General features: G+C 46.2%; 1 protein-coding gene across 5 annotated transcripts in view; it reads left to right on the top strand.

Moving 5' to 3' along the window:
• Window positions 1-517: 517 nt before the first annotated feature.
• The window catches only part of DDX6 (DEAD-box helicase 6), a 44068-nt gene continuing 32197 nt past the window's right edge, over window positions 518-12388 (top strand). The window contains exons 1-3 of one of the 5 annotated variants that reach the window (XM_031016040.3): window positions 518-640; window positions 5710-6176; window positions 11111-11174. In XM_031016040.3, coding sequence (XP_030871900.1) covers window positions 5977-6176; window positions 11111-11174 — 264 coding nt within the window. In that variant the 5' untranslated portion in view covers window positions 518-640; window positions 5710-5976. Of the gene's footprint in view, window positions 641-714; window positions 1163-1266; window positions 1407-5709; window positions 6177-11110; window positions 11175-12388 lie in introns of those variants that run through there. The other 4 variants (XM_031016036.3, XM_031016037.3, XM_031016039.3 and 1 more) reach the window with 4 other exon arrangements.

Raw genomic sequence — 12388 nt, 5'->3', positions numbered from 1 at the left:
GTCGCACTCTCACAGCCCGGCCCCCGCCCCCGCCTCACCCCCAGTTGTGCCTTCTCCCGGTTCCTCCCCGACAGGTCCCCCAAGATACGCCCTCACAGTCCAGTCCCCCGCCGTCCTCTCCCGGCGCACGCTCAAGTCCGGTGCCTTCCCCCCGCAGACCCCCGAGGCGCACCCTCAAGCTCGGTGCCTCTGCCCCCCCGCAGGGGCGCCCTCAAGCCTGGTACCCTTCACATGAGAGCCCCCCGGGCGCACCCTCAAGCTCGGTGTACCCCCCCATACCACCCGCAGGCGCGCCCTCATGCCCGGAGACTTCCCCCGCCCAGGCGCACCCTCAAGCCTTCCCCCACAACCAGCCCCCCCAGGCGCACCCTCAAGCCCGGAGCCTACCCCCCGCCAGGCGCGCCCTACAGGCCCGCCCCGTCCCACCGCGCAGCGCCCCCCGCGCGCTCTCTGGAGTCCTCCCTCCTGCCTGGTGCGGCCTCCGGGCCCGGTTGGCCCCCCTTCCGGCCCCCACACTCAGACGCGCGCCCGGCGTCTCCGGGCCGCTAGTTCCGCGCCTTCCTGCATGGAGGCGCGCCCCGAGAGGCTCGGACGCAGCCCCTTAGGCCCGGCATCAGCCTCCCCGGCCAGCAGAAGTCAGGTCAGCTTCCTGTCCCCGAGCAGCTGCCCGGGGGCCAGTTTTCAAAACATATCCTTAGTCATGTAATAAAGAGATGTTCCTCTGGTCTCAACTCCCGATCTTTACTTTGGAGGGGCGAAGGCAGGGCTACCCTTGCCAGCCACCATTTCTCAATCACGTCGCGGCTGTGGAAAAGCAGCCGTCCTGTCCCTTCAGAAAGGAACTCGTATTTCCCCCTCGAACTTTTCTCGTCGGTGTGAGAGAAGGGCCCTCCATTTTCTCCTCAGGAAGCTTTCGCGGCCCGGCTTCCTTTCACCACCAGGCCGGGAAGGCAGTGACGCCCCGGCGAATATAGCCGCGGCGGCCGAGGTTTCGCCATCTTGAGTGGAGGAGGAGCCGCGGTCGCCGCCATGCGGAGAGGCAGGGAAAGAGGGAGGAGGCGGCGGGCGGGCGAACGGGCGAGCGAGGGAGGGGGCAGAGGAGCCGAGTTAGCTCAGCCAGGCGGCGACTTCGGCGGCGCCACGAGAGCGGGCAGCGGAGGAGGTAGGGCTGGACAGCCGGGGGGAGCCGGCGGCTCGGGCGGCTGGGCTGCGCGCCCCTCGGAGCGGGGCGGGGGCGGGGGCGAGAGGAGGCCGTAGCGAGAGGGCTGGGTGGGGGCGGGCGGAGGTTTCCGAGGAGGAAGGAGCGTCCGCCATTTTGGGAGCTTCGAGTCAACAATAAAGGACCGAGGGTGCTGAGCGGGAGTGGCCTGGTTGGTAGGACACGGGCCCGAGTCGCGAGGCTTGGGGTGAGGTGGTGGGGTCGAGGTCAGCGGTGCTGTGGGGGCTGTGGGGAGCCCCCCGGGCCGGCTCTGGGGGACTCTCGGGCGGAGGCCTAAGGCCTGGCCGGGCCTGGGGAGGAAGGCGGTCGGCAGCTGTGTGGGGTGGGAGCGCCTGAGAGGAGGCGAATATAGGAATGTGGTGCGCGGCAGGGTCGGCAGGAGGAACAGGCTAAGTACTCGGAGGAGCTTTATCAAAGATGAGGGAATATGAGGCCGAAGGGGGCGGCAAGGACTTAGGGGGATGATGGTGGAGGTTATAGGGTACGAGACGGCCCTATAGGGGGCGGCAGGGACATGCTGTATTGGAGGGCTCGGTTTAGAAGCAAACCGGCCGCTGCTTGATTGCAGTAGGCCTTGCGGGTCAATAACAAGAGGGTGTTTATGGAGCCCCCGACTCTTGGAGGAAAGGAGGGGGATTTCTGGTTTAGGGGGTCCATTTGGGGCCTCCTTGGGGGAGTCCCTATTGTTTGCTACTGATGGAGCTGGTTGCTGGCTCATATTGCGCAGATAGGATTGCAGAGCCCCAACCTTTTGTGTTTATGGTCAGAAGTGTGTGTGTTTGGGGCGTGGGGTGCGGGGGGGGCAAGAAATTTCCCTTCAGTTACGGGATTCCAGTCATTGACTTGTGTCTTTCCAGTATCTCTCTCCTTTCTCTTCCTCAGCCCCCCTTTCCCTTCAGAATAAAACCCAGTCACTCCAACTTGCAGGCAAAGCTAGAAAAACTGCGCTGCATTTGCAAACAAAAGCTCTTGTTGGCGATGACGATACTGTTTTGGGTGTGAAACTGTCAATTGCTAACTACGATCTGTGAAGTGCTGTAATTAACTCCGCTAGGGGCTCCTCCCAACTAGTCTACGTTTCTTGTTTTTTGTTTTTTTTTGAAAATGTGGAAAGATAACTTGCAAATCTAAATTGGGAAGGGGTAGGAGGAATATTTCCTTCTCTGAGAAAAAGCTGCAGTGCAGGTTTCAGTTTAAGAAGGGAGCAGTTATCACATAGTCTCATTTTGGATTTAAGGATATAGGAGGTCTTACTGTGCATGATGGACAGTAATGATGATATCGTTCGGTCTTTAGAGGTTGCCCTTTTCATCCTCTTAGTGCTCTGCAAACAGCTAAGTCTCTGTGTGAACTGCGTGATATCGCTGATCATAATATAAAACCGTCAATACAGGAAAGTAGCTGTTAACCATATCTGCTTAAGAGGTCAGTTAGAGTCTGAAGTAAACAACTTTGTGTATGTGATAATCAGGATTTGCTTGTGAGCAACTTGTTCATTTTTTTTTTAAGGAAGGCATAATCAAGGAGCATTTTCTTCATAAATGTAGAGATCTGTTGACTTTAAAATTTTGAGTTTCACATGCCTTGGTGTATGGCAGAAAGAATCAGCACTCGTAAGCTAGTGTATTTTATGTAAGAAATGTAACGGGGTTGCTGGGAGCGGTGGCTCATGCCTGTAATCCCAGCACTTTGGGAGGCCAAGGCAGGCGGATCAACTGAGGTCAGGAGTTCGATACTAGCCTGGCCAACGTGGCAAAACCCCGTCTCTACTAAAAATAGAAAAAAATTAGCCAGGCCTGGTGGCAGGCGCTTGTAATCCCAGCTACTCGGGAGGCTGAGACAGGGGAATCGCTTGAACCCAGGAGGCGGCGGTTGCAGTGAGCCAAGATTGTGCCACGGCACTCCAACCTGGGCGACAGAGCGAGACTCCGCCTCAAAAAAAAAAAAAAAGTGTAACGGGGTTAAATCAAAAGCCAACAGAGTAGGGCTTTGTTTTCGTGTCTTTGTATGTTTTTATTAACTACAATTAAAAGCAAGATTTCAGCCGGGCACGGTGGCTCTCGCCTGTAATCTTAGCACTTTAGGAGGCTAAGGCGGGCAGATCATTTGAGGTTAGGAGTCCAAGACCAGCCTGGCCAACTTGATAACACCCCGTGTCTACTGAAAAATACAGAAATTAGCCAGATCTGTAATCCCACCAAGCTACTTGGGAGGCTAAGGCATGAGGATCGCTTGAACCTGCGTGGTGGAGGTTGCAGTGAGCTGAGATCGGGCTACTGCACTCCACTCTGGGCAACAGAGTGAGACTCTGTCTCAAAAATAATAGGCCGGGCGTGGTGGCTCACGCCTGTAATCCCAGCACTTTGGGAGGCCGAGGCGGGCGGATCACCTGAGCTCAGTTGTTCAAGACCAGCCTGGCCAACATGTCGAAACCCCGCCTTTACTAAAAATACAAAAATTAGCTGGGCATGGTGGCGCATGCCCGTAATCCCACCTACTCAGGAGGCTGAGACAGAAGAATCACTTGAACCCGGGAGGTGGAGGTTGCAGTGAGCTGAGAGCGCGCCATTGCACTCCAGCCTGGGTGACAGTGCAAGACTGTCTCAAAAAATACAATAAAAAATAGAAGTAAGATTTCCATTTACGGGATAATTTTAAAATGAGGTTGACTAGTTTTGTGGTTTTTTTTTTTTTTTTTTTAAACAGAGTTTTGCTCTTGTTGCCCAGGCTGGAGTACAATGGCGTGATCTGGACTCACTGCAGCCTCCACGTCCTGGGTTCAAGTGATTCTTCTGCCTCAGCCTCCTAAGTAGCTGCGATTACAGGGCCACCACGCCCAGTTAATTTTTGTATTTTAGTGGAACGGAGTTTCACCATATTGGTCAGGTGGTCTTGAACTCCTGACCTCAGGTGATCCACCAGTCTTGGCCTCCCAAAGTGTTGGGATTACAGGCGTGAGCTACCGTGCCCCTCCTACCAGTTCTTTTTTTTTTTTAAACTATTAATTAGCTTTACTATTCTGGATTTCTTGGAAAGTTTTCTTAAAATTACTAGTGTGTTTAGTCTTCCGCAGATTTTTTTTTAAACATGAATTTTCCTGTTTTTTTAAATTCTATTTAAAATTAGAATAGTTATTAGCTAAGTTTGTTATAAATGAATAAAATTATTAGAGTCATCTTGTTTTTGTCAATTTCAAAATAAAAAATCATTTATACAAAATTTGTGTATGTCACCTGTCCTTGGGATCATTACTTGCTGGATACATTATGGCAGAAATACACTATTCTCTTGACTGCTTCATTTATTGTTTTAAAGGACAAAAAGGAAAAAAGAAAATACATTTTTCTTCTTAAAGTTTTTTGTTGTTGTTTTTTGAGACAAGGTCTCTGTCACCTGGCCCACTGCAGCCTCCGTCTGCCAGGTTCAAGCGATTCTCGTGCTTCAGCCTCCCAAGTAGCTGGGACTCCATTACAGGTGTGCACCACCATGCCCGGCTAAATTTTGTTTTTTTTGTTTTTTTTTTCTTGTTTGTTTTTGTTTTTGAGACGGAGTCTGGCTCTGTCGCTGAGGCTGGTGTGCAGTGGCACAATCTTGGCTCACTGCAACCTCCGCCTCCTGGGTTCAAGCAGTTCTCTGCCTCAGCCTCCCAAGTAGCTGGAATTACAGGCGCCCGCCACCACGCCTGGCTAATTTTTGTATTTTTAGTAGAGACAGGGTTTCACCATCTTGTCCAGGCTGATCCTGAACTCCTGACCTCATGATCCACCTTCCTCGGCCTCCCAAAGTGCTGGGATTACAGGCATGAGCCACCGCACCCGGCCTACATTTTGTATTTTTAGTAGAGATGGGATTTCGCTATGTTGTCCAGGCTGGTCTCTAACTCCTGACCTCAAGTGATCGCCTGCATTGGCCTCTCAAAAGTGCTGCGATTACAGGCCTGAGCCACCAGCACCCAGCCCATAAGGTTTAATAGTTGAAATTCGTAAGGGCACAAAGGTGTTTTTTTCTGGAAGTGTGAAGTTCAAGTCAAAAGCTCACTTAAATCTATAAGGACTCTCGGTTGCTATTACAAGTAGAAGAAAATTAATGAATTGTCTTGTTTAAATTGTGTGATACTTCAGTGAGTTGTAATGCAATTAAGTATAATGAATCACTGACTTTTAGAGATGTCAGAGACTTAGAGAATTCATGGGGAGGAAACTGAAGAGAAGAGATTATCATTGACAAGTAGTGCTAATTTACTAGTCTCTTTCTACTTAATCTCTGGATTGCTTTGAATTAACAATTTTAAGTGTTTGATATTGGCCTCATTGTGTTTTTGAGATAGTTCAAAGTTGTGTCTATCCCAGCTTGGCTCGTGATTTGGTCTAAGTGTAGCTGTATTATTAATTCTTTAATATAGAAGATGAGAGTTCTAAAGGGGTTCTTTTAAAAAGGAAACAAAGTTTTTCTGTTGTGTTTGCTAATTTAATTTTGTTTGTTTGTTTCAGATTGACGTGAGTGAATTCAGATATAACTCAAGCTTGTTAGAGGGCTTTTTAAAAATAAAAAGTTGATTCCGTGCAAGAGAGCAAGTTACTGCTGCTTACCGTTCAGAGACTTACAGGTGCTTGCCTGCATTGCAATAAAGGACTCATTTATTGAGCAAGACTTATATTTATCTCTTCATTTTGGAGAGCCTAATAAACTGTTATTACAGTTTCTCTACTGACTTTCAAAAGTTTTGAAGTTTGAAAGACCTTTGCAATTAAAACAGCATGAGCACGGCCAGAACAGAGAACCCTGTTATAATGGGTCTGTCCAGTCAAAATGGTCAGCTGAGAGGCCCTGTGAAACCCACTGGTGGCCCTGGAGGAGGGGGCACACAGACACAGCAACAGATGAACCAGCTGAAAAACACCAACACAATCAATAATGGCACTCAGCAGCAAGCACAGAGTATGACCACCACTATTAAGTAAGTGTTAGAGTAAATAATAAACACTCGTGGGGAACCAATATTTGTGTTACTTTGGTGTTGACTATTAATACTTATGCCTTAATTTAACCATTTGATTCCAAATAGAGGACAGATGACTTTGTTTTATGGCCAGTAGGTATTTGCAATAGAATAATATATTTCTGCCATAATTTGTTCAGCAAGTAGTCATCCTGAGGTCAGATGATACACACAAATTTCGTATAAATGGTTTTTGGAAACATTTCTGGCTTTCATAATTAGTGTAAAAGTTATTAGCTTAGTTTGTTGTAAATGAATAAAATTATTAGTCATCTCATTTTTGTCAGTATAGTTTTTTTAGTGTTGTTACGACTGCACCTTACCCTAGTTAAACAGCAGATAAAGCCAACTTTACATATTAAATTTAAAGACTCAGTCTGAGTCTTTAGAGTCTTTAAAGACTTGCCCAACCTTCTGAACTCCAAGCATTATTCACTCAGAAAATTTTCTCATAACTTTTTTTAGCTTATGGAACTTAGCTTTTTTACTTTAAAAAAAAAAAAAGTTGGCTAGTTGAGGTGACTCACGCCTGTAATCCCTGTACTTTGGGGAGGCCAGTGTGGGAGGATCACTTGAGTCCAGGAGTTTGAGACCAGCCTAGGCAACATAATGAGACTCTGTCTCTACCCAAAAAAAAAAAATTTTAATTTTTTTCCTCCTTTTACATATAAAAAGGGAACTAAGAATTTTGAACTCACAGAACACAGTTCTGAACAGTCTCAGAAACCTTTTGTTAACCTTAAAATTGAAGAGCCTCCTCTTACTAGAGGATATTTTTTCTTTTAAAGCTGATAGTATGTAGGCTATTTGTTACTTTTAAGTGCATACTTTAAATTACAATATTTGAATGGTAACCATCACTTTAAAGATTCAGTTATAGGAAATTAACATTTAAGATTCTTGACTCCAGTTGATGTTTGGCTTTTGTTAAGAACTTGCCATATAGGGCCGGGTGCAGTGGCACACACCTGTAATCCAAGCACATTGGGAGGCAAAGGTGGGCGGATCACCTGAGGTCCGGAGTTCGAGACCAGCTTGACAAACATGGAGAAACCCTGTCTCTACTAAAAATAAACCCCGTCTCTACTAAAAGTACAAAATTAGCTGGGCGTGGTGACACATGCCTATAATGCTACTCGGGAGGCTGAGGCAGGAGAATCACTTGAACCCAGGAGGCGGAGGTTGCAGTGAGCCGAGATTGCACCATTGCACTTCAGCTTGGGCAACAAGAGCGAAACTCCATCTCAGAAAAAAAAAAAGGCCAGGTGCGGTAGCTCACGCCTTTAATCCCAGCACTTTGGGAGGCTGAGGCAGGTAGATCACGAGGTCAAAAGTTTGAGGCCAGCCTGACCAACATGGTGAAACCCTGTCTTTGCTAAAAATACAAAAATCAGCTGGGCGTGATGGCATGCGCCTGTAATCCCAGCTACTCAGGAGGCTGAGGCAGGAGAATCACTTGAACCCGAGAGGTGGAGGTTGCAGAGAGCCAAGATCGTGTCACTGCACTCCAGCCTGGGCAACAGAGAAATACTCCATCTCAAAAAAAAAAAAAAACTTGCCATATAAAATAATTTAACCCTGGGAATCTTTATAAGATGTTGACACTGGGTTACTGAACTGAGGTATATGTTTTATTACAACCTAGATCTTTTCACTTCCTACAGAAAAATAGCTTATACAAGCTACCAGACTGTCATAGAGTTACCGTATGTGGTTCACTAGGACCTCTAAGAACTAATTTTCAGCAGAATTGGTTAGGTCATTGGGAGAATTGGTATTAGTGTATATTCCGTTATTTTTAAGGTGAATGCTTTAATTGGTATAGAAATGAATACTACTTCAGTTGTAGTTTGTCTTGGCAGAATGTAAGTAGGTTAGCAAAATTTAGACTATTTTTAATTTTTTTTATAACTTTTTTTTTTTTTTTTTGAGACAGGGTCTCACTTTGTCGCCTAGGCTGGAGTATGGTGGCACGATCATGGCTCACTGCAGCCTCAACTTCCCAGGCTCAAGTGATCCTCCTGCCTCAGCCCTACAAATAGTGGGGACTACTGGCATGCACCAGTAGCGACGGGATTTTGTCATGTTGCCCAGGCTGGTCTGGAACTCCTGAGCTCAAGTGATCTGCCCACCTCGACCTCTCACAATGCTGGGATTACACATGTGAGCCACTGCGCCCAGCCTATTTTTCTTTTTTCTTTTTTTTTTTTTTTTTTGAGATGGACTCTCACTCACTCTGTTGCCCAGGCTAGAGTGCAATGGTGTGATCTCGACTCACTGCAACCTCCACCTCCTGGGTTCAGTTCAAGCCATTCTCCTGCCTCTGCCTCCCAAGTAGCTGGGATTACAGGTGTCCACCATCACGTCTGGCTAATTTTTGTATTTTTAGTAGAGATGAGATTTCATCATGTTGGCCAGGCTAGGCTTGAATTCCTGACCTCAGGTGATCTGCCCGCCTTGGCCTCCCAGAGTGCTGGGATTACAGGCGTGAGCCACTGCACCTGGCCTATGAGAATATTTTCTATTTAAAAAATTCTGGGGCTGGATATGATGGCTCACGCCGTTCATCCCATCACTTTGGGAGGCTGAGGTGGGAAGATCACTTGAGGCCAGGAGTTTGAGACTAACCTGGGCAACATAGCAAGACCCTGTCTCTACAAATAATAAAGGCTGCAGTGAGCTATGATCGCACCACTGCACTCAAGCCTGGGTGACAGGGTAAGACCCCATCTCAAAGAAATAAAAAATAAATTCTGATTTGGGGACAACAGTGGATTTTGATTTTTCTTTTCTGGTTTTCCTATGATTAATGGTTTCTTTTCAGTTCTGCGGTTCTTCAAATCTCATTTTCTCTGCCCTCTCTTCCATGAAGTCCTCTAGATCCCATCAAGTGTCTCAGAACACTTCTAATACTTAACCTCCGTCACTTACTTTCTCATTTTAAATAGTTTTTTCATCTCATAAGATTATAAATTTCTTGTGGTCAGGTTTTGCATTGTATCTTACGCATTATTATTCACTATTTTGTTGAATTCGACGGTATGTCAAACTGACATTTTTAAATCAGAAACTTTGATGATACAGGCTTAGATGAAAGGCTTTAGTAGGCTGGGTGCGGTGGCTCACGCCTGTAATCCCAGCACTTTGGGAGGCCAAGGCAGGAGGATCACGAGGTCAGGAGTTCGAGACCAGCTGAATCCCCGTCTCTACTAAAAATACAAAAACTAGCCGGGTGTAGTGGCAGGCTCCTGTAATGCCAGCTGCTCTGGAGGCTGAGGCAGGAGAATTGCTTGAACCCCGGGAGGTGGAGGTTGCAGTAAGCCGAGATCATGCCACTGCACTCTAGCCTGGGTGACACAGCAAGACTCCATCTCAGAAAAAAAAAAAAAAAAAAAGGCTTTAGTACAGTAGTAGTCTTGGAATTGGTAGCAAAAAGTTACCAATGTTAGAGTATGCATTATGTCATTATGTAGGACCTAGTTTTAAGTAAAATAAGTGGTCTTTTTTTCTGTGAATGGAGCATTTGAAATGTTTTGGGGACTCTGGTTATGTAAGAACAGCTGCAGTGAAAACTTTTTCAAAGATGTCACAGTTAAATACTTTGTCTGCAGATGTTCCCTGATCTTTTTTTTTTTTTTTAAGATGCTTTGAGTATTTATTACTTGAGGTTTTTACCTGGCCAAAAAGAGAGTTTATTTATATTCTCCTTGTTTTTATTCTCTTTCATGGTTTCTAGCATTTCCAATAAAAAAGAAAGATTAAGAGATGCTCATTGGCTAATACTGTGCTATTATTTTGCCAGGCACTGTGCTGAGTGCATTATATCAATTGTTTGATGTAACTGTTAACCTATTTTGTTTTATTTATTTATTTGGGACGGAGTCTTGCTCTGTCGCAGGATCTTGGCTCCCGGGTTCAAGCAATTCTCCTGCCTCAGCCTCTTGAGTAGCTGGGATTACAGGCACATGCCACCATGCCTGGCTAATTTTTGTATTTTTGGTAGAGACTGGGTTTCACCATATCGGCCAGGCTACTCTCGAACTCCTGACCTCAGGTGATCCGCTTGCCTCGGCCTCCCAAAGTGTTGGGATTACAGGTGTGCGCCCACCTTATTTATTTTTGAGACAGAGTCTCTGCGCCCACCTTATTTATTTTTGAGACAGAGTCTCCCTCTGTCACTCAGGCTGGAGTGCAGTGTCATGAGCTTGACTCACTGCAGTGTCCGCCTCCCAGGTTCAAGTGATTCCCCTGCCTCAGTCTCCTGAGTAGCTGGGACTACAGTTGTGTCCCACCATGCCTGGCTAATTTTTGTATTTTCAGTAGAGGGGGTTTCACCATATTGGCCAGGCTGGTCTCGAACTCCTGACCTCAAGCGATCCGCCCACCTCGGCCTCCCAAAGTGCTGGGATTACTGATGTGAGCCACCACGCCTGGCCTGTTAACCTATTTTAAAAATGAGAATAGCCGGCCATGGTGGCTCACACCTATAATCCTATCACTTTGGGAGGCCGAGGCAGGCGGATTGCTTGAGCCCAGGAGTTATATAAGATATATAAAATCTTACAGTTTTTAAATGTTGAGAACTAATTTAAACTCATGTAAATTAAAACACATGCTGTGTAGGTCAAACAAAACACCTTTTGACAACAGTTACACTGTATACAATATTGCTTAAGAGGATGGATGCCTTAATCCCTTCTGTTCTTGATTTTTTTATCCTCCTGAGATTCTCTATAAGAACACTTTTTCTAAAGTTGTTTAATTATCTTGTTAGATATATTAAATGGAATATATTAAACTTACTGTGCTTTTTAACAATTATAATTGAGATGAATCATCTTTGTTAGGATGCTATGAATTTTGATACTTCAAGTTTACTGTATTCTCTCTAGACCTGGTGATGACTGGAAAAAGACTTTAAAACTCCCTCCAAAGGATCTAAGAATCAAAACTTCGGTAAGTTGGTTGTAAAATACAAGTAGAATAATGGTGGGGAACTAGAAGTGAGGTATAGCTGTCCCTCGGTATCTGGAGGGAATTGGTTTCAGGAGCATAACACCACTGCCACCCTCCTCCTCCAACCCAGTAAGATAGATATTCAGGCTATATATTCCCATTTTGTGGATGAGAAAACAAAAGCTCAGCAGTTAGTTCTCTTAGCCTATTGTTTTCAACCGGGAGAATTTTTGTCCCCCGGGGGCATTTAGCAATTTGTAGAAACATTTTTGCTTATCATCAATAGGGGGGAAGCTAAAGGACAGCCCTTTACAACAAAGAATTTTGTGGCCCAAAGTGTCAGTAGTGCTGAGCTTGAGAAATTTGACTTAGCCAAAGATATTTGTAGCTCATGAGTGGTAGAGGTGGGATTTAACTTCATATCTTGTGATTTGCAGTTCATGGCATGATATTTGTGTAAAAAAATAACACTATTCCACCAGTCCTTAGGAGACTGTGACCAAGGGCCAGGCACAGTGGCTCTTGCCTGTATTCCCAGCACTTTGGGAGGCCGAGGCAGGCGGATCACCTGAGGTCAGGAGTTCAAGACCAGCCTGGCCAACATGTTTAAACCCTGTCTCTACTAAAAATACAAAAATTAGTTGGGTGTGGTGGCGGGCGCCTGTAATCCAGCTGCTCAGGAGGCTGAGACAGGAGAATCACTTGAACTTGGGAGGCGGAGGTTGCAGTGAGCCGAGATCACGCCACTGCACTGCAGCCTGGGTGACAGAGCGAGACTCCATCTCTCAAAAAAAAAAGAAGGCTATGACCAAGTTCTCTTTCCCCAAAACATAGTTTTTTAAAAAGCTTGTGTGTCAAAGCAGGGACAGTGGTTTTTCTTCAGGAAAAGTTGAAATACAGATTAAAACAAGTAATCTGCATATATTTATATTTAAGATTGGGCAGGTAAAGTACTAAAGTCAGAGAAGTTTTCTTTCCTTTTTTTTTTTTTTTTTGAGATAGAGTCTGGCTCTGTCCCCCCAGGCTGGGCAGTGAGTGCGATCTCACCTCACTGCAACCTCCGTCTCCTGGGTTCAAGCGATTCTCCTGCCTCAGCCTCCCAAGTAGCTGCGACTACAGGCGTGCACCACCACCCTGGCTAATTTTTTGTATTTTTCGTGGAGTTGGAGTTTCACCATGTTGGCTAGGCTGGTCTTGAACTTCTGACCTCAGGT

This window comes from Gorilla gorilla, chromosome 9 (assembly GCF_029281585.2).
Source record: "Gorilla gorilla gorilla isolate KB3781 chromosome 9, NHGRI_mGorGor1-v2.1_pri, whole genome shotgun sequence".
Lineage (NCBI taxonomy): Eukaryota > Metazoa > Chordata > Mammalia > Primates > Hominidae > Gorilla > Gorilla gorilla.
This window is presented reverse-complemented; position numbering and strand designations above follow the sequence as displayed.